This window comes from Talpa europaea, assembly GCF_964194135.1.
Source record: "Talpa europaea genome assembly, chromosome: 2".
NCBI classification, from domain to species: domain Eukaryota; kingdom Metazoa; phylum Chordata; class Mammalia; order Eulipotyphla; family Talpidae; genus Talpa; species Talpa europaea.
Genome location: NC_140068.1, coordinates 68,802,350 through 68,824,114, shown reverse-complemented (window position 1 = coordinate 68,824,114; position 21,765 = coordinate 68,802,350). Strand labels below are relative to the sequence as shown.

General features: G+C 36.1%; 1 protein-coding gene across 50 annotated transcripts in view; it reads left to right on the top strand.

Moving 5' to 3' along the window:
• RIMS1 (regulating synaptic membrane exocytosis 1) overlaps positions 1-15,447 on the top strand; it is a gene marked incomplete at its 5' end in the record, with an annotated part of 207,984 nt that extends 192,537 nt beyond the window's left edge. For all 50 annotated transcript variants that reach the window (XM_084259628.1, XM_084259652.1, XM_084259651.1 and 47 more), the window contains 5 exons: positions 7,905-8,043; positions 10,415-10,527; positions 13,095-13,196; positions 13,673-13,812; positions 15,108-15,447. In XM_084259628.1, the coding sequence (XP_084115754.1) occupies positions 7,905-8,043; positions 10,415-10,527; positions 13,095-13,196; positions 13,673-13,812; positions 15,108-15,326 (713 nt within the window). In that variant the 3' untranslated portion in view covers positions 15,327-15,447. The remainder of the gene's footprint in view (positions 1-7,904; positions 8,044-10,414; positions 10,528-13,094; positions 13,197-13,672; positions 13,813-15,107) is intronic.
• Positions 15,448-21,765: the final 6,318 nt, after the last annotated feature.

Genomic DNA, 21,765 nt, shown 5'->3' with positions numbered 1-21,765 from the left:
TATTGTATATGATACAAATGACACACAACTTTATGTGGACAATACAGGTTTTAGGAAGACCAAGACCTTGAGATAATTAAGAACAGATATATATATATATATATATATAATATATATAAATAAAACAGCTGTCCAAATAATAGGTAATCCTGCATCTTGAGAGTATTAGATAAAAGGACCTGCAATGTGAGTCCCCCTTGCTTAGTTCTCTGGCTTCAGGATCACTATCTTCACTAAACTTGCTTTCAACTCTGGGCATTCTGGAAATGTAGTTGTCTCAAGGGGCCAGGCTCTTTATTATCTTAAGACCTTTCAGAATCCTCCTCTTCTGCACTGAAATATAATTCATCTCCCTCCCCAACCTCCACTGTCTGCAGTCTCCCCCTTCACCATAACTAAAGTTAAAATTCCATTGATAATCCTTCAGATACCAATATATAATCTCTTAGATTTTACAGTTTGGCTCCGTTATTGCTGCTTTGTGTTTACACCAGATAAAGTAGTTGGGGTTTTTTTAAGGCAGTTTATTTTAGAAATTATCATAAACACCAGAATTATTTTCAGGAACTGAAACACAGTTAAGAAAGAGATTTGCATTTCTCATCTCATGATCTCTGTGGCTTACATGCTTATTTGGTGACATACCAAGCACTGTTTATATTGTTCTCTCTTCCTTTTTCTTCCTCTCTCCACATTACTGCATTGCATAAGATAAATGCCTAAAGCTAACTACATCCTAAAATGCATCCTTTCGAGAGCACCTACACTTTTCATAAACACTTGCTTTTCAATCTCTCCTACTCAATCATAAGATGATTGAAGGGCCTCTTTCTTTGCACACTTATATATATAGTATCGCATCTCAGAGACACAGGAATAATTTTTTGAATAAGTAAATATACCACAACTTTTTTTTAAAATAACTGAGTTTTGTTATTATAGATATAAGAAAAAATAAATTTTAACACTGATCCCAGTTGTTGCTTTCAGAACAATCAGAAGGTTGTACTTACCCTATAGTTTTTGTGAGTTAATAGGACATGATTACATTAATCATTTGGGCCCAAATTGTTAAATCAATTGGGTGATACCTTTTTACTAACTCTTCCAATGAATTGGTGGACTTGACTAGTCATTTGGGCATTACAAACTGCTTTCACTGGAAGATGATTATCAGACAGTATATCACCCCTCTAACCAATAATATCAGACAAAAAAATGGTTTTTTTGTCCATGCATTTAATCATTGCCAGCTGCATAGACACAAGCATTGACATTGCACATCTTAAAAATAGCCTCCCCTATCCCAGCGTGGCTCTCACTTGGGTGACAGCAGACCCTTTCAAAAAGACACAGGGGCTGTCTCTGCTTACACATTTTTCCTTCTGGCCTCCAACTGTCCACTGCATCAGACTCCCCGCCCTACTACTTCGTTGGAGTTATTTTCCTCAAAATTGGTGATCTCCTGGAAATCAGGCGCTATCATTACCTCTCTGTCTTTTGCCTACTAAATTTCTAAATGATGATCAATACATTAATGTGTTTTGTTCTTGAAACAGTTTCTTCTGCTTTCTGCACCACCTGTACATTAAAAGGTCTTTTGTAGACTCCTTAACAGTCTTGAGTTTCTTTCTCATGAGTTTCTAATCATGGAAATATCCCTGGCCTCATTTTGTTTACTCTTTTTATCTGTACTATATTCCTATTAATTTTAGTACTGTGCATTTTAATTCTGTCTGCATACCAATGCATCCTGTCTGTGTGTGTATCTATCTACCTACCTATCTCTGGCCCTGACATAGCCTTTGTGGTCCTGACTCACATGTACACTTCCCATTTTACCTTCACATACTTATTCAGGAAACCCCTCAAACATCCAAAAGAACATAATTTCTACCACCCACAACAAGTCCCTCCCACTTTGCAGTAAATAACATTAGCATTCAACTAGTGATCCTAACTAAATACCTAAAAGTTACCAATAAAGCAAGTACTCTCAGCTCCACTTCAAAATATAATCCAAGCCCACCCTGTTATTTCTTACACAAACCTAAGCCACAATTTATCTCTTCTTACATTGGAAAGTAGGTTTCCAGTAATTCTCTGTTTACATTTCTAATTCCTACCATTTATTCTCTACACAATAGCTGGAGTGATCCTTCAGAAATGTAAAGTAGATCATGAGCCTCTCCTGGGTCTTCCCTTCAAACTGTGAAAAATCTGGGCTGTTTTCCGGTAGGTCCTACCCCACAGCTCATTCACTCTCTTCCACTTTATCTTTTCTCCCTCTACCTTAATTCAACCTTCCATAGGTTCCCGACAAGCCATGGCAAGTAAATCACTCAGTGTCTTGTACTCATTCTTCTACCTGGATCATTTTCCCTTCAAATGTATGCATGTCTGGCTACTTTTATATACTCTCACAAATAGTCTTTCCTGCCCAGTAATCAAAAGTAACTTTCCCTCTGCTGAGACAGTCTCTTCTGCTTTATATTTTTTCATGATACTTAAATCATTATCTAAAGTTACTGTGTTAATTTATGTTTTACTTGTATGTGCTCTCCTTATTGCTGGTGTAGCTCCACCACCTATACCAATACCTATTCGATTATATCTACTTGGAGACTAGTGGTGTTTACAGAATGCATGAAAAAATCAATTGGGGTGGGGGAGATGTCTCCAAAAATAACATGTCTCTAAATATAAAGAGAAAGAATTCTTATGTAAATATGACACATTTTAGAACATTCCATGAGAGTTTGTTCTTCCAGAGTATGGGTAAAATATTGCACCCAAATGTTATGGATCTTAGTTTATGTTATGGAGCTTAGTTTCTCATGTGTCTGTGGATATTGAATATTAAAATATGCTAGTTTTCTAATCCTTTTGTTCTTCAAAGAATACTTGGGACAGACTTCAGATCACAGGTTTCAATTCATAATTTGATAGTAAACTTTATGACTTTATTATTTTTTCATCAATAGATATAAATAATTCAGAAGTGGTATTCTGACTAAACATTGTATTTTCTAATACCTAGTTATTTAATGCATTATATTAAAATATTATATGCATGGAACATGTATGCTATAATTACAGTATATATAGAGAGAGAAATACCGATTGTTTATGCATTTGTACATATATAGACTATTATGTGTTTTTATTTATTTTCATTTGTGGTAGCATTGGTTCACTGGCTGTGATTTGGGGAAATATGTTCACACCTCCTCAGATTTATTTACCACCCCACTCCCACCATCCATGCTCTCATTCCTTTGTTCTCACGCAGCCCTCCCCCTCCATTAGCCTTAGTTCTGCAGTCAGATATCTAGGGATTATTTTGGTTTAATTTGTGTGGTTTTTTTTTAATGTTTTTCAAAAGAACTTGTAAGCCCATATGACACTGTATACATGAAAATATCTGCATTAGTACACTATTCTATTTGTAAAGTGAATAAGATCAGACTTTGCATTTTGCTAAACCGTAGTATAATGGAATGATCACAAATAAGAGTCAGAAAACCAGGTTTCTAATCCGGTCAGCTGCTAGTGTGATGCTGAGCAAGTCATTGTCATCACTAGAATGTACGCATGAAGTTTGGGCAGCGTTTTTGTCTGTTGTGTTCATCGCTCTATCGATAGCATCTAGAAAATGCTAGACCCAGTGTAAGTGTTGAATTGGTATTTGTTGTATGAATTATACTTCTTCAAATTTGTATTTTCCACAACTATAAAACAATGTTCCTTCTAAATCTTGATTTCAGATATTAGTTATTAATATTAATTATTATAATATTATGAATTAAAATAAGACAACTTTGTAGTTGGAACTCTTCATTCAGCTTTTACTTGAGCCTTTTCAAAATTGTTTAGGCTCTTTACATTGAATACTTATTAACATGAATAAGACAACAGCTTAGAATAAAATGGTATCAGTCCATGTTTGCCATTTCAGAAGGACTAAAACAAAAACTTTAAAACTGTAAATTTCAAATTGACGTCATCAAGTAGGTACAAAAAAACTTCAATGACAAAGCTCTCAAATGATGTTTTTCTTTTTTTTTTTTAAAGATTTATTTATTTATTTAGACAAACACTGGGTACAGTCAGAAGCGTGGGAGGGTGAGAGAATTCACCAGAGCCAGAGCGGAGAACAGAACAGGCAGACCGACGAAATACACTGCTGAGGGGAGCAGCAGGCGGCAGAAGAGTTCTGCGCGCCATGTGGAACCCTCACCGGCAGTCGGGGATTGAACCTGCGCTACAGAGGCTGCGGACAGCTTCGCAACCCAGCGCTCAACCGCTGTGCCACCGGGGAGGCCCAAAGGATGTTTTTCAAAATGGGGTTGCCTTTATACTTTGGAAACTACTAAGATTCAAAACTTCTGTAAAAATTCAGGGACATTGGATATATCTTATGTATACCCCTTTTTAAAACTATTAACTTTTAATTTTTTTTAATTTTCACTCAATGAACAAATATGTAATGAATGACAACCATGGGAAGCTTGTTAAGAAATGCGAGAGAAATCAGGTCTTAGCAGCCCGTGGTTCACCATCACCTGGACTTCCAGGCGTGCGATCTGTTGTCTTAGCATTGAGAAGAGTGGACAGGAATCCTGAGCACCTGAGTGCTACTGACAAGTCATTGGCCCCTCCTGACTGCCATAGTCACACCTTTTTCACCACAATCACCAGGACCAGGACCACAATTCTATCGTGGGTGTTATTTCCCTGTTCCTTCATGACTTGTGTCCTTACTTCATGATGCTATTGAATGAGACGCTGACTTCTTTTTGAAAACATTGTCGCTCTATCCCTGTCACTCTCTAACCCCCTTATCCTGCCTAACTTTTTTCCATAGACTTATTACCAACATATTTTATATTTATTGGTTTATTCACTGCCTTTCTTGTATATACATATACTAAAATATAAGCTTTGTAATAGTAGGAAGTGTGTCATTCATCAGTGCATCCCCCACACTGAGAACAGTTTTGACACACAGTAGGTGCTCAGTAAATATTTGTTGCATGGATGGATGGGTAGATGGATGGATGGATGGATGGATGGATGGATGGATGGATGGATGGATGGATGGATGATGAAAAACTCGAAAAAGTATTCTAACTTTAACCTCCTTAATGCTGCTACTCTTAACTCTTTCTCCTCTAGTTTACAGCATCACCTCTTCATTTAAGTTTAAAGTTTGCTCTCATTTTTCTAGCCACTATCTTCATTATTTTTAACAAGAATTTGATATTCCATCCTGGCTTTATTGCCTCATGCTGCATTGGGTAAATGTTTGTCAGAATAAATTTGGCTCAATATACTCTGGTAATACACTCTCGGGCTCTGCCCCTACCCTTCCAATGGAACCTGGTCAGTATTATATGCAAGAATGAAATGATGCTCTACCATGGTGACTTCATAAAGAAACTACATCTAAGAAGGAGTTACGATATATAATAAATAAATACCAAAACAGAACTAAATAACACTCAGAATGGTCCTAAATGAAGTCCCTGCCCTCAGTGAGTGTACATATTCCACAATGAGAAGTCAAGTGAGCAAGACAGGGACCAACAAGTGGAAAAATTGAGAATCTTTAAGCCTTAGGTGGGAAAATGGGTATCTCCATATGAAAGTTAGTAGCACTGTAAATTGCTACAATATTTCTAAGACAACCTAGAGATAGCTATTAATATTAAATGAATTCCTACACTTTATCCAGCATTTTAACTTCTAGAAAGTTATCCTATAAAAACTCTCCTGTCACAACTGGAAAGATACCAAATACTCTTTTTTAAAAAAAAGATTTATTTATTTATGAATAAATAAAGAGATGTAGGAGGTGAGAGGATTCACCAGAGACAGAGGGGGAACAGAACAGGCAGATAGACCAAAGTACACTGCTAAGGGGAGCATCGGACAAGTCAAGAGAGGTCTGCTGCTGCTTGTGGGTATCTCCCTGGCCAGGGATCGAACTCACGCCGCAGAGTGTGCAGACAGCTTCACAGCGCTGCACTCAATCCCTTGAGCCACCAAGGAAGCACCATATACCAAATATTCATCAATAAGACATTTAATTATATCACTACATAACCATGCAATGTAACAGTGTTCTCATTACAAAGAAAGTAGCTGTGTTTGTATTATGTAACATTAAATGGTGTGAGAAAATTGCACCTTCCTATGCATGGTGCAATCCCATTATCAAGTTTATAACACCACTGTAGATATTAGGGATAACCAGTGGAAAATTTACAACATTCCTCTCCTTGTGTAAATTAAACTCTAACTGGAAAAACAACTGAAGTCTAATGGCATGTGGACCAGTGCTATGAGGCAAAATACTGCATAGCAAGGAGCTAAAGAGTAATAAGGACTAGAGAAAATGAGGTATTAACTTTAAAGCAGAGACCTGAATAAAGTGAGGGAGTGAGACAAGAAAATCAGAAGGGACAGAGAGTAAGAAGAAAGGCCTTAAGCATCATACTTAGTGTTCAAAAAATACAAGGAGGCCTTTCCCTTGCAAGTGTGACTGGAGAGCAGTGATCATGTGAGATGGGGTGAAGGATGAGATCATGATATTTTATGGGCCATGATGACAATTTTGGCTTTTCTTATAACTTTAATAATAAAACTCAAAGATCTTGAGCAAAGGAGTAACATTCATATTTCTTTATTTTTAAAGAATTCCCCATAGCTCTTAGGTAAAGAATATTCAACTTTGAGTCTATATAGCACAATCAGTTGTATCTTTCATTAGACAATTTACAAAAGGGTTGCAGTGACCAAAAATGACAGGGAACAAGTGTTGTCTTCCATATGATTTATCTAGGAGTGTTTTGGGGCACTTGATTCGCAGAAGTTTAATGGGGATTGAAAAAAATATATATGTTTCATGCACGTGTCGTATAGAAATAGACATGTAATGTATGTATGTAGTTATGTGCGTAGGTCATTGCTCATGTATTATGAATGGGTATTAAAGTGATACAGTATGAAAAATAGAAAACCAAAAATGCAAACAGAATATGTAGGTATAAAAAGCATGGCAGACATTAAAAGTTTTAATAGCTTGTCTAATCTCTGAGACTGCTCAGTCTTGCAATCAAATAAATATTTTAGAATTTTGTCTCTCTACTGTGACTAGAATGTTGGTTTGTGATGTCATAGGGGCTCGTGAAAATTGATCTTAAGAGTTTACCAAGAAAAAAAAAAGTTCACCAAGAAAATGATCAGGGTGTATATAAGTCACAGTGCAAATCCAGACACCCCAAGATTGCCAGTCAGAAGTCATGCAGCTGAGCCAAAAGGCCATGAGACAGTGATAAAAATTTGAAATTAAAATAATACCTGTTCTACCTACATGGGTAACCTATATGACATATCAAATGACATCATGAGTATTAAAGTGTTGCAAAAATCCTTGAATGAAGTATTACTGTTTCTCTTTATGAAGATTGCTGATCCATGGCAGTAGCAAAACTGTGCTATTTTTCATTCTTGATTCCCAGTGCATCCTCTCCTTTAAAGAATATGATCCATCTTTCTAGGTCTGTCCATGCACGTTTGGAGAATTACAATTTAAGAGAAACCTATGAGATGGTTTATCTTTCCACATGACGTTTTTTCCAACGAAGTTGACAATGTCAGCAGCAGTAATAAGAGTTTATTTTGGTTCCCTGCGAACTATGACAGGGTCCACCTTCCACAGCTGCCGTTGGCTAAAGCACACAATCAGCAAAAAGATTTAAGAGATTATTCACACAGATACTCTTCCTGGTTAAAATTTTAATTATGTGCTTATTAACCATTGTATTTGCAGAGTCAATCAGTAATTGGGGAGACTGTCTAAATATAACTTAGTAGTTCTTTTAACTCTCTCCTATCAGAGTCGGGCCATAAGAAGTTAAAAAGTACCATACAGAGAAGCACAGAAACAGGAATGGCAGCTGAAATGAGGAAGATGGTCAGGCAACCGAGTCGGGAATCTACTGACGGCAGCATCAACAGCTACAGCTCTGAGGGAAAGTAAGTGGTGTCCGCACACCTGTGTAGCTTTCGAGGCAGGGACCTCTGGTCATTAGTGAAAAGCAAAGCCATTTGTGTTATGCAGCTGCTTTATATAATCCGTTTTATTTATTCAATCCATGTTAACACAGCCTGAGCTCTTATGATAAGCACGTGGTGAGCTCAGACCTTTCAAAGGGATGAAGAAATGCGGGGATAACATGCCTAAACTTTTTCCATCATCTGGAAAAGCTCAGAATTGTCCTTTGTTGGAAATTTAGTGTAGATATGCCACAATTAATGGATTCTTTCAAAAGGAAAACTCATAGTCTGATCTTGTCACAAAAAATCTCAGTTCAAATTTAGAAATGAGCAACTATAATAATTTCCATTTTCTTCCTGTTCACCAATGTATTCTGAACTCTGTTGTTAAAAGGCTAACAATCTCATAGTAGCAACTTAAATATTCTTGCTTTCAAAACAAACTCATTTTTACCTCAGGAAATTAATTTTGAGGGAAAAAATCACTATTTGTTTTGTTTTCTTGTTTTGTTTTGTTTTTTTTTTACCATTCTGTATAGATCTTGCACAGCACCTGTATTTTTCTGTGCTTGAGAATTTCCCTGGTAAAACTAAAATTTTAATGAGGTGATATATCTTGCAAATAAGTGATCATTAATCTGTAGTGAGTTACTTGAGGATTTACCATGAACAATTTTTTCATAATTATTTGATTACTCCCACTCAGATCTTACATTTACCAATCTAATATTGATAATTTCTTTTATTAGCATTTTCATATTTTGTTCAGAAATGATACAAAATTATACCATGTGAATGTTCATAAGCCTTCACATTCCTGAGGCTACTGTGTCCATTTATTTGATCAAATTATTGCTATGCATTGCTCCCAGCAAAATACAGATGAGAACAAAAATCAGCAGTCATGAAAGTTATGAAGATAAACTTGCTGCAAAATACCAGGATATAATGAAGTATTATAAATTAGTGTGCAAATAGAACATTGGAGACATTATTCTCCGATATGGAAACTAACAAATCAAATAATGTTTGTCTCCACTGTGGATAAGCCATTTAACTTCTCACAGATTTATTTTCATAGTCTCTGTATGGGATAAAAACATGTACCCTAAATCCCTTGGTTGTAAAGAAAAAATATGTATGAAAGAACATTGAAAGTAACAGAAAATTGACTTAAAAGGTGCAAAAAGTACACAAACTACGTAACATAACAAACATGACTGTTGGTACCCAGGATACACAAGGCACAGGAGCACAGACACCGCTCTGATGAAGCTGCCAGCTTAGGAATTTCAGGTAGGAAAAGACCAGTTAGCCTATTCATTTCCATTTGAACTAACTAAAATCTCAAATAAAATAATAATTTAATTCATTCAAAAATGACTAAATTAAACATTTTGATTTATAAATGGAAAAGTTAGGTTATTATATTTATTCAGGATATTAGTGACCATTTTTTTAAAAATAATTTAATTCATTCAAAAATTACTAAATTGGGCCTCCCTAGTGGCGCAGCAGTTAAGCGCTGGGTTGCGAAGCGGCCCACAGCCTCTGCAGCACCGGTTCAATCCCCAGCCACTGGGTGAGGGTCCCACATGGCGCACAGACCTCTCCTGCCGCCTGCTGCTCCTCTCAGCAGTGTATTTCATCAGTCTGTCTGTTCTGTTTCTGGCTCTGGTGAATTCTCTCACCCTCCCGCGCTTCTCACTGTACTCAGTGCTTGTATAAATAAAAAATTAATTTAAAAAATGACAAAATTAAACATTTTCATTTATAAATGGAAAAGTTAGGTTATTTATTCAGTATATTAGTGACCATTTTTTTAAATTTAGCATAAATGCTTCTTTATGTTCAGAGACAATTATTTATGTAAAGTTCATTATATAAAAACTTGCATCTTATATTTTGTATGTCAGTGATATGATATATTAATTAGGGGTTATACTTGAAAGAATCCAGAAAACTTAGTATATTAAAAAGTGTAACTAAGCCTTCCGGAATAGACAGATCATAGAGTGTTAAAGATCATAGATGCCTTGATGGTGGGTGTTTTGTGGTAACATACTTCTGAAGTGGTGTTAACCTATACTTCTGAGTCATATATAGTGTTGGAATCCAATTTAAAAGTTATGGGAGGATATGGGGGGTATAATTTCCACTGGGAAAAAAAAGTTCAGACCTTTCCCCAATCAGTGCTTTGGATCATATGCTTTGTACAGAGGCAATGCAAAGAATAAGGAAACCAATTATCTAAGCATTGGTTATGGTTCATGAGCAAAACAATCAGATGAAAATTAGTGAAAAGAATATTAGGAGATCTAATGTTCTGATTTGGCCCTTTTGCTAACAGCCTAATATTCCCGGGAGTGCGACTAGGAGCAGACAGTCAATTCAGTGATTTTCTTGATGGACTGGGACCAGCCCAACTTGTTGGCCGACAGACACTTGCCACCCCTGCAATGGGTAAGAATCATTTTATCCCAGGAAAATTAATGTTTCAGATTGACATGGTCATTTAAAGCAGCATAGTATTAATACAAGTGAGAAGCAAGATTTTAGCTAGTTTGCTGCTGATTTCAAATGACTATTTTAATTTCTTTTTTTTTAATTTTTTAATTTTTATTTTTTTAAATAATAAATTTTATTTTTATATTCCCCATACAATTGCAGCCCCCCCATTCTGACCCCAATCCCTCCCCTCCCGCCCCCGCCCCCCTAAAAGTGTCTCTGGTTCATAGTTTTTTGTTGATTTTGATTTTCACTTTCTTATAGTTATTCATTTTCCTGGTCCCTTATTTAAGTTTTCTAGATTCCTGCTATGAGTGAGACCATCCGGTATTTTTCTTTTTCTTTCTGGCTTATTTCGCTGAGCATGATCCCTTCCAGCGCCATCCATGTTGCTGCAAATTGCATGTGTTTATCTTTTTTGAATGCTGAGTAATATTCCATGGTATATATGTACCACATCTTCTTGATCCAGTCATCTATTTTTGGGCATCAAATGACTATTTTAATTTCTAATTCATTTTTCTCAGTTGAGACATTTCTCAAAATGAATAAAGCTTGTCATGCATCTGAATTACCAGAAAACCCTGTCAAGAGAGAGTCTACAATATATCCAAGTATAGGGTAAGGGTATTATTTCACAGGAGGAAAATAGGTCAATTATACAATAAAGAATGTTGGTACAAATGTTCAACTATGTGAAAAAAATTAATAAAATTATCTCTCTACTCCACAACTTAAAAAAATATTTTATACTCAATTGTAAAAATATAAGTAGATTTTTTTAAAAAGACACTAATTAGGCTTAGTAAAAAAGAAGAGCTGTGCAAGAAATGAGAAGTAAAAATATTCACTTCACTATAATTATTACATAATTATAATATTAATATTGATAGGATGGAGTAACAGAAAATGTCAAGTGTTTGGGGAAGACAGTGAGAGAGATTGAAAGTAGAAGTCAAGAATAATAACTAAAACAAAAAATAAGAAAATAATTTATAATTATAGTGTTTAGAAATAGGGAGGCAAGTGCCAGAAAGCAAAAAATAAATCAGATCAAAATACTGAAAATTTTGAAAGCAATACCCTTTAGAAGGCAAGAAGTTGAGAAAAAAGGATGTGAATCTTTTATACAAGAGCACATTGTATTGAACAGTTTGATCCTTTAAACTATGCATGTTTGTGACTTTTTAAAAAACCTTATAAACAGAATAAAAGAAAAATATAAAAGACCTCTAGGAACTGAGAGGTTTATAACAAAATTATAAAACAATGAATGACAAGGTTAGTCAATTGACCTGATTATACATAAAGAGAATTCAAAACTGAGAAAATGATAATTCAACTAACAATATAACATAAAAATAATTCTGTTTAACATTTCCAAAGATAAGGTAGCATATCAATCAGGAAAAAAAGAACATCTTGATAGAACCTGATATGAGGAGTAAGAATTGAAAATATTTAGAAATTTATTTCACTTCCCAAATAATCCAGGAAGTGCAAATACAACTTTTAAACCATCAGATCAGCTAAAACTAGACATGTTGCTAATGCTACTAGCAGTGTGTTGTGGAAATGGGAAGACAGATACTACTGCTGATATTACCAATTGATACAATATTTTGGATGATAGTTGGTAATATGCATAAGTGTGCATAAAATTAAACCCAATAATTAAAAATCTGGGATCTCATGCTCAAGTAATAATAGACCAAGTGTGCAAAAATTCTTTATTAAACACTTCATTACAGTGTTTCAATAACAGCAATTTTAATAACAGCAATATAAGTTACCTATATGTCCATGCAAGGATCTGGTTTTGGTTTTGTTTTAAGGATCTGATTTTTGAATAGGCGACAGCATACCTATTTGTTGGCCCATGGAGTCAATAAAAGAAGGTATATTGCAGAGAGAGAGAGAAAGAGACAGCACAAATGCATGAGGGAGATTTTTACAAGCATATTTATGAGTGTTAGGATGTATTTTTTAATTTTTTTATTAATTTTTTTCTTCCATCATTGGAGTCCCCATAGTTCTCCCACCATATCACCAGGGAACCATCATCATATTTCCTTGTGTTCTTCCCTCTCCTGTTTTGACCTCCTCCCTCCCCTTCCTTTGCTGTATGCTCAGATCTAAAACAAACCAAATGCCCCCAAATAGATGAATGAATGTTAGAATATTCACCACAATATTAGTGGGTTTTTCTCTACATAGTGGAAATACAGATAATTATACTTTTTTATTAAGAAATATTATATACTAGATGACATAGAGCGTAAACATTCTTACTAAAATCATTTAGATACTTTGGCATTGTCATTTTAAGTGATTTGTAAACTAATATGTACCGTCATAAAATGAGTTACTAAAGAGAAACATTCTTAGACCGTATTTGGAGATGGGGAAGGAAAGTGTGGTCAGGGCTCACATTAGATCATAATTTGTAGTCTGTTGCAGGCCTCATTTATTTATTCACAAGTAACTGTGAACATGTATCTTTTTTTGTCACATGCTTGCAGGTGATATACAGATTGGAATGGAAGATAAAAAGGGCCAATTAGAAGTTGAAGTTATTAGAGCACGAAGCCTCACACAAAAACCTGGTTCCAAATCTACACCCGGTAAGGAATGGTGTTACTGAGCTTGCACAAGAGAATATTGCATAAGCATAAACCTCAAACCTTTGCTGCATTTAAATTTTATATGCTGTGTGTTTCTGTGTTTTTTGAGTCTATCAGAATGGATCTGATTTTTTCCTTGAATGCTTATTTCCTTGCATGCTTATTCAAAAAGTATTATAAAGTGTATTATAATAAGAAAAATCCAGTTATAATTATTTCTTAGTTTGTGTCAATTATTTTTTCTGTACATCTACAAGTGTAAAAAATAATGGTTTATGGTTTTATGTATATTGACGGGAAATGAACATGGCGGTTAAGTATTGCTACTATGGTTTTAAGAAATAGAATGTATGGAGCGCTGGAAATTTTCAGTGATTTCAGTAAATATTCTAATTCTCTAAATAAAAGGCATTCTCTAATAAGTCAGTTTAACCTAAAGGACTAACTTTTTCAATGTTAATATTACCTTTGTTCAGCTCCATATGTCAAAGTATATCTTTTGGAAAATGGGGCCTGTATAGCCAAGAAGAAGACAAGGATTGCAAGAAAAACCCTTGATCCTTTGTATCAACAATCCCTGGTTTTTGACGAAAGTCCACAGGGTAAAGTTCTTCAGGTCAGTAAGAGCTTGACTTTTTACATTGTGGTATCTGCATTATCCATATGAACGTTGAGAAAATGTAGGAAAACATGAAGGCAATAAGGTTCAGTAAAGAGAAACGTAGTATATATCCAGAGTAGAAAAGAAATCAAATTATTAATTTACAAAGCAAATAATGCATAGTGTTAAAATATCTGCTGGATCTAGTGAAAACCAAATTTTATTTTCTCTCTCTATTCATCCTCCTCTACATCCTCTCCTACTTTTGTTCAATTTCCCATATGTCATCTCTCCTTAGTAGATTCTAGATGATTGGCAGATAGATAGATAGACAGACAGACAGACATAGTCAAATGATGCTAGTAATGTTTTATTGAGCATTACTCTTCCAGACATGGAATACAAAGAGGAAGAAAAGAAAGGAAAAGCATGCAGGGACCAGCAAATATGGAATACTGGTTGAATGTCAGATGCATTGTTAGGTGCTAACATACATCACGTGATATACGATGTGCCATCAATATCATTGTAAAGATTATGTCTGAGGATCACAGAGATTGTGTGATTTGGCAACTTTTCAGTAATTGAAAATAGAGGATCTACCACCCTTGTCTGTATAAATCAAGAGAATGAGGTCAATCAAGAATCTTTACAGATGACTAAGGATTGGAAATAGAACCTAGGAATAAGTGTGATGGAACACTTGTCTGAAATTAACAGGAGTTGGCCCAGATTGTGGTCTTTGTTGGTGAGCTCACTGACTTATTAATCATCTGATCAAATCAGAATTGTCAGACAAATCCTCCGAAGGTGTCAGCTTACAATTATTTTTTAATCTACCCTTTCACTAACATGTTTTATATAGAATAAATTTAATGAATAATCTTTGTATGGACTCTTTCATATGCATTCTCCATTGTATATTGCATTGGCTTATTTTACCTTCCTGGCTTGTGCAAATTTTAATTTGTATATTTCTGTGCACATTGCTTATTAAACATTTCCTAAAGAAGGTGTTGACTATGTATATATAAATAAACATATATTTATTTGTTTAGCATAATTCATATAGATTATACCCCTCATTGACAGAGGAATAATTTGCTTGCATTCCATCAAATCTAAAAAGTACCATGGTATCTCTTTGGGACCCTTAATGTTAGAATCTTCTTACCTATTCCTTCTCCTTGGTGTTAGTTATATTCCTTTCCTTTCCTTCCTTAATGGGTCCACTGTTACAGAGTAGCTGCTCACAACTCTTCAAATGTGAAAGAGCAAGATCAAGTTGTATTGCATTTCTGTTTCTGCAGGTGATTGTCTGGGGCGACTATGGCAGAATGGACCATAAATGCTTTATGGGCGTGGCTCAAATCTTGTTAGAAGAACTTGATCTGTCGAGTATGGTAATCGGATGGTACAAATTGTTCCCACCGTCTTCACTGGTGGACCCCACACTCACACCCCTAACCCGCCGGGCTTCCCAATCATCTCTGGAAAGTTCAACTGGTCCTCCCTGCATTCGATCATAGTGAACTCATATCAGAGTCATTCCAATAAAACTCTACCATTCAGGATAATAATCTGAACCAGATATCTCATGATCAAAAGCATTGTTGGAGACAATCAACTTGTGTTTTGCCTGTAGTAGTTTTTCAATACTATGTCCCAATTGTTGTTTAAAACCTGGCTTCATATGACAGAACAAGGCAATCTATCAAATCAGTTAATAGTCGATGTGCTAGTGAGAGTCACTGATGCTTCTAACAAGTAGAAAAAGAGGAAACTTCAAATCCACACACACCCCAAATTGAACAAACTGGAAGCTCTCACTCTGTGAAAAGTTGTATTTATACATTTCTGCACGGACCACATCAGTGTTATTTCCCTGATGTTTTGAGTTTTGTTCTTTGTTTTGTTTATATGTGTGCTGTTTGTTGGGTTTTGTTTCTGAAGTTTTTTGTTGTGTTCTGGTTTTCACTGTATTTGTTATTCCCACTTGTTTTGGGCTGTGACATGACAGGCCTCATGATGCTTACAGAGACCCTTCCTTTCTTTTTCCAAAAGCACCAAAAAAGGGCTGAAGCAGTCTCTGTAGCATCTTCCCTACGTGTTCAGCTGGACAAGATGAGGCCAACAAAGGGTTCCACAGGCTTTCACGTTATAATTCTTTAAAGTCTTATGTTTGGAAACCCAGAAGACAAAAAATTAAATTCCAAAACAATCACAGAACCACTTTTTTCAATGAAGAGCATATCTGTTTGCATTCTAGAAATTTCATTTATGTTTTCCATTGTTTTGCATGGAAGACTTTTAAAGAAGTCAATCTGCAACTAATGCTGGGAACTAAAACTAACCGCATAATTGTACTTTGGAAACACTCCTTGTAATGCCTTTTCTTCCTGATATCCAAAAAAAAGTATATGCTCATGTGTATAAACCATACTTTTGACTTCCCAAAATGGTGACTAGAAATGGATTTGAGCCTAAGACACTTTCAGCTATGCCCAGGCTTCTCAGCCATGTCTCAGTGTAGAAACACCCATCTGCCCTGGAAAGAGCATGGTATGAGCTGTTCAATATTCCACTGGGAATTCCAGTTGAAATATTCTGCACTAGACTAATGTTTTTATCAAATTTTAGTTTACATTTCTTTGAGATCGATGCAAGCACAAAGCTTGATTTTTTTAATGCAAAGTATCTTACTTTTCTGGGAGGGGGGCAATAAACAAAGTCAAATTTCAATTTGCATTCTCTTCATTTGATTTTTTTCTTGGCCTTGAATTTCCCTTGTGACATCCTGTAAATGTGCTCCAAACTGCAGACTCTGCAGGTGCATCGATATGTCCTCCCTCCTTTTATGAGTCATTCAACTTTTGTGATTACGCAAATAGAGCAGCATGACTGGGAACTGTTCAAAGCTGCATGCACGTTTTGTAAAAAAAATAAAATAAAATTGAAAAAGAAAAGAAACAAAAGGTTATTTAATAATGTATGTTAGTTCCACATAGGCCAGCTTGTATGTTGCATGTACTTGTACAGTTTGCTCGTTAATAATTATACTGAAATAACCAAGAAATCTAAGCCATCCATTTTTGTTATAGACATTTTGCAGGTTTAGCTAGACTCAGTCTGTGAGTCTGGGGTGAAATGTCTATAGATGGACTTTATTTTTTACCCTCTGGAAAACGTGATGTAGTACGGACCAAATTCCTTCTAATAAATATTTTGGTGTAGATCCCTACTGTGGGGCTGTCACACGTAGACACTGTGTACACACTAGGTTTTAATCCATAGACATACTGCCTGCACCAAGTGAATTATTTATTATTATTTACACATGCCAGAATTATCTGCCCATCATTCCGCAGGGCACAGATTGACCACTGCTCGCCTTGCTGAGCAGGAAGAACTGAAGCATTGGTGCACTTCTACTAGATTCCGTTCTGTCTTAGTGGCCAACGATCAACTAATTATAATTGGGTAGTATCTTTCTATTTTGACCACTTGTCTTAACACTCCCCTGTGCTTTTAAATGAACTTCCAACTCATGTATGTAAACATGTTTAATAAAATTTACTTTTCATGTCAGTCAGTAGCCATCTGTGTTCTATGTTTTGCCAGATATCCATTGTGGGTTCTGTGGTGCAAAATGGGAGCTGGATTGTGGGGAGGGGAGGCTGGGACTTGTCTGCTGCGGGCATTTGACTTGACTTGTCACTGCACTATATATGTCTTAATCTATGGCCCAAAGGGTACTTTGCATCACATACAAGTTTTCACTTTGTCAGCCTGTCTAAGTGAGCACATGACTATACTTCTGAAAAGTGGCATTATTAAAAACAATAAATCTCGGTAAGAATCAAATGGAAGGTTGTTTTTCTGCTGCTGTTTGAGTGTGCTAATAAAGGAGACAACTCTACTGTCCAATTGCGAAATCATTTCAAGTTGTGACATATCAAAATATTAATTCCTGCGCCTCTCATTGAAGCATCTCGTTCTTCTTTCCATCTTTTCCTTCCAGACCCCTGACTGATTTGTTGAATCTTGCCTTAAAGTAGGCCAACTTAACAAACAAGCAATAAATTATATCATCTTCTCTAGAAAATAAGTTTTTAAAGTAATGTTAAGGCAGAAAGTTTTAGCTTGCTAAATGTAATTTTGTGGGTTCTTTCCTTCTTCAAAAGTATATAGCTATATTTCATAATCACCCCCACAAAATACTTGGTGAGCACAAATTTCAGTTGCATCGTAGTGGAATGGGTGTGGAGAGCTAGCCTCCACCTTGAAGAAACTTAGTTTTTTATTGACCACATTGACTAACTTTTAGAGCAAAATAAACAGCTAAATCAACATCAAATTTAAGACATCACTACATCAGTTACTTATAGCTCTTAAAGCAGTTGACTGAATTTTACCCTATTGAATCAACCAGTTATCTAAATGATCTACAAGACAAAAAATTTCTTTAGTCTGGGTCAATAGAAGGCAAAAAGAACAAATCAGTCCCTTTTACAGCAGTCAGTTGTTTCATGCACATGCAGTAAAATATCACAGAAGTGGGGGGGGGAGCCTTTCAAGCCTGAAATGGGCATTAACTGAATAATTCTTTAGAATTGTTTATCTAGACATACACAACAGCAGAACCCTCTCTTCAAATCAGGTAAGCCTGGCTTCAGGGCCTGCAGTGATAGAAAGGATGTAACTGGAGGAAACCCAATTTGCTAAGTGTTTGTGGTTTCTTGCTGATTCTGACAACATATGCTCTGGAAACCCCAAACTGAGATACATGATTTGATAATATGTAGTAAGCATTATTAAGAGCTCTGTTGGGTACTAGATACTAAGTACTTGGGATGTAAAAACAAACAAAATAAAAATAACAAAAAGCAAAATGTCCAATAGCCGACTTAAAGGAACTCCCTGTCTAGTAAGAGAAATCACTATAAAAGAAACCATTAAAATGACATATATTTGGTTTGTGTACAGAGGCCTACAGGAGCACATTTAGCTCTCAAACAGCCCTGTGAATTAAGTCCTCATATGACCCCTGTAAACAGGTCCAAAGTCACAGTGCTGGTTAGTGAGAGAGCTGAGTGGGAATCTGGAATCTGGAACCTGCCGCTAAGCATTCTGTATCCTCCACTGAGTGCTAACCATTGAGCTAGATCAAGAGTTTAAAACCAATTAAACCATTCTCCAGCCTTGAGCTCTGGCCACATGGTCTCCCACTGCATGCTGCCTGAGTGATTCCACTATTAGCTTGAAGGCGAGATGGGCAGAGAATAGGTACAGGAAGCAGGTAGCCCTTCCTATCCTGTGAGCTGTCTTTCTATAGCTTTTTTCCTCTAACTTGTCTCTGTGTCTCACCATTTCTGTGACCAAACTTCATAAGTATATGCAGCTCTCAGGAAGAAAGTGAATGAAGAAGATAAAACAAAGTTGCTGAACCACAGACTTATCCTTGTTTCTAAATTAAATTTGTCTTTCGGAGAAAGAGGATGGATTATACATCCGTCACAAAAATTTGCCTGTCTGGGTTGGACTTGAATCCTCGCCCCATGCAGCTTTGCAGTCCTCCCAGAATCAGTTCTTGTGCCATCTAAATTATTTGCTTCCAAAGTAGAATCCAGAGGCCCCTCCTCAGCAGAAGAGCTCGGAAGTCATCAGTCCTTTGCACCATCCCACACCCTCCACACCTTCTATATCCCACACCCTGTACTTCCATCCTGAGTCCCCTCAGGCACTAATGAAGAGGGCAAAACACATAAGTCTTCATGTTTCCTAAGTTTATATCAACCAAGTATGATCACTATTTTGGCCATCATAGAATCTCATCTTTATTATAAGTTGATCTCACTCAAGTTACTCTAACTCAAAGCTAGGGACAAAGGCTTGGGGTTGGGGAGATGTCTTTTTTAATCACCAAAGAGATACTCTGGTGTCACTATCCAAATATATCCAATTATCCAAATTTCAAAGCATTATTTTGAAGTTTAAGGTAAGTAATACATTTTATATTTCTGTGTGTATATATATATAGGTGTATGTATAGATACGAATACATATACACCATATCTTTCAATGGGCACTTTATTTTTGAAGACGTGATGAACATAAATGATAGTTCAAGATATATGCAATAACTGTAATATATTAAAATATCTAATTTTGACAGCAAGGTCAAAGGTACTGTTATGCTTTTGTGATTTTTATCGAGTGACAAGTAAAAGAAATGTTCAATTTAAGTCAGAGTTTAGGGGAGGAAAGGAGCAATTTTCCCTTATCAAATGTCACAAAACTTCCTGAATTTCTTCCTGAGTCTGTTACAGGGTTAGTACAATCCATTATAATGCCTTTAGGGCTACTTAGAGCACTGCTCAACAATTATCCTCTCATATCAACCACAAGAGAAGCTCATGACTAGTGTATTTCATCTTTCTTTATATGCTTTATGCAATAGTATTACAATGAGATGCCGAGATGAAACTCTTTGTAAATCCTTTTGAAATGACTTGAGGAAAAATCAGCAGCATGAACTCATACCTCAGTGCCCAGCACATAGAATATGTATAAAAATCAAGATGGTAGAATGAATGAATGACAGGAAACCTGGGAACTATATGTTCTCCCAGATCACTTTCTCAGTCTATTAAAACTTAATCTCCTTTTGATTAAGATAAGAATTTCATCTCCTACTTCCAGTATAGTTAATATTACACTGCTCAAGGGGTCCATAGCCATATTAAGTTGAGAAACAAAGTAAGTTCTACGTATTTTTGTTGCATCTAGGCAAAATTTTTCTCACATCCTATTTTCTTGTGTTCCAACAACACCATGAATAACAACAAAATAAATAAACTTTTGTTTTGATTTTCTTTTCCTTTATCTAATTGTATCATCATATCAAAGATACTATTTTGACTTCTCAAACTATATATGCCATTGTGGCGGTTTCTGCACTGGAAATGTAAGCATTTGGATCATGAAAATTGCAAGAATAACCAATTGGAAGTATTCTGTGATTGCAAGATCCAATAAGTTCCTATTAGATTTTTTCTTGTATTTCAAATTACAAATTGATTTAATTTCTATTAATCCACCACTACCATTTCTAGCAGTTGGTCTATTGGAGCGTTTTCCCCCACACATCTCCTGTTCCTCTGAAAGCACTACAGTTTGACTTCCAAGTCTTCCAGTTTTCTCTTTTGTAAATATATAAGCCCTCTGATTTTATTAGAGGGTGCATGTCTAGAGCAAAGAAGTGTGCATGTCTAGAGCAAAGAGGAGGGGAAAGAGCAACCTACTCCTAACAATTCATGTTCCTGCCCCATTGTGACAGCGGTAATTCAACAGTGACAGACTCTATCTCAAACTCAAAACACAGTTGTCTGTCATTGTTCCACTTCCCTTTTGTACACCATTGTTACAACTGAATTTTTCAAAAATGTGTGGTAAATCACTAAGATTGAAAAGAAATGGGTTTTAAGAGACTATTCTCTGTTTCCCTCTACTCCCTCCCTCTCCTCCAATTTAATCATCTCCCAAGTGCCTTGTCCCCCCCCACACCCACCCACAGACCCTCTTTTCTCAATGTCTTTTGTTTCTGTTCTGAAGAGAATGTAGATTTTCCTCCATTGTTCTCTATGGAAGAACCCACCTGCTGCTCACCCCTGTATTCCTCCTACTTGAGTTCAGCCCAACGCCTCTCAAACTTCAATGCTGCAACACTTCACTCAAGAACTTATCAAAATGCAGAGTCAGTTTTAGAAGCCTGAGCTGAGTCTAGTGTAGAAAACCAAAGAGGTGTATAGGAAGGAGACATGGGAATTCAAGGAAGAGGAACTGGCTGAGACCCTGTGAGCCAGCCACAGAGCCATGGGTCCTGCTGTGTAACAAGTGCAGGGGTGTCCAGGTGGGGCTGGGCGGCGGGGGCGAGGGTTCTCTCTCTGCAAAGAAGGACCCTTGACA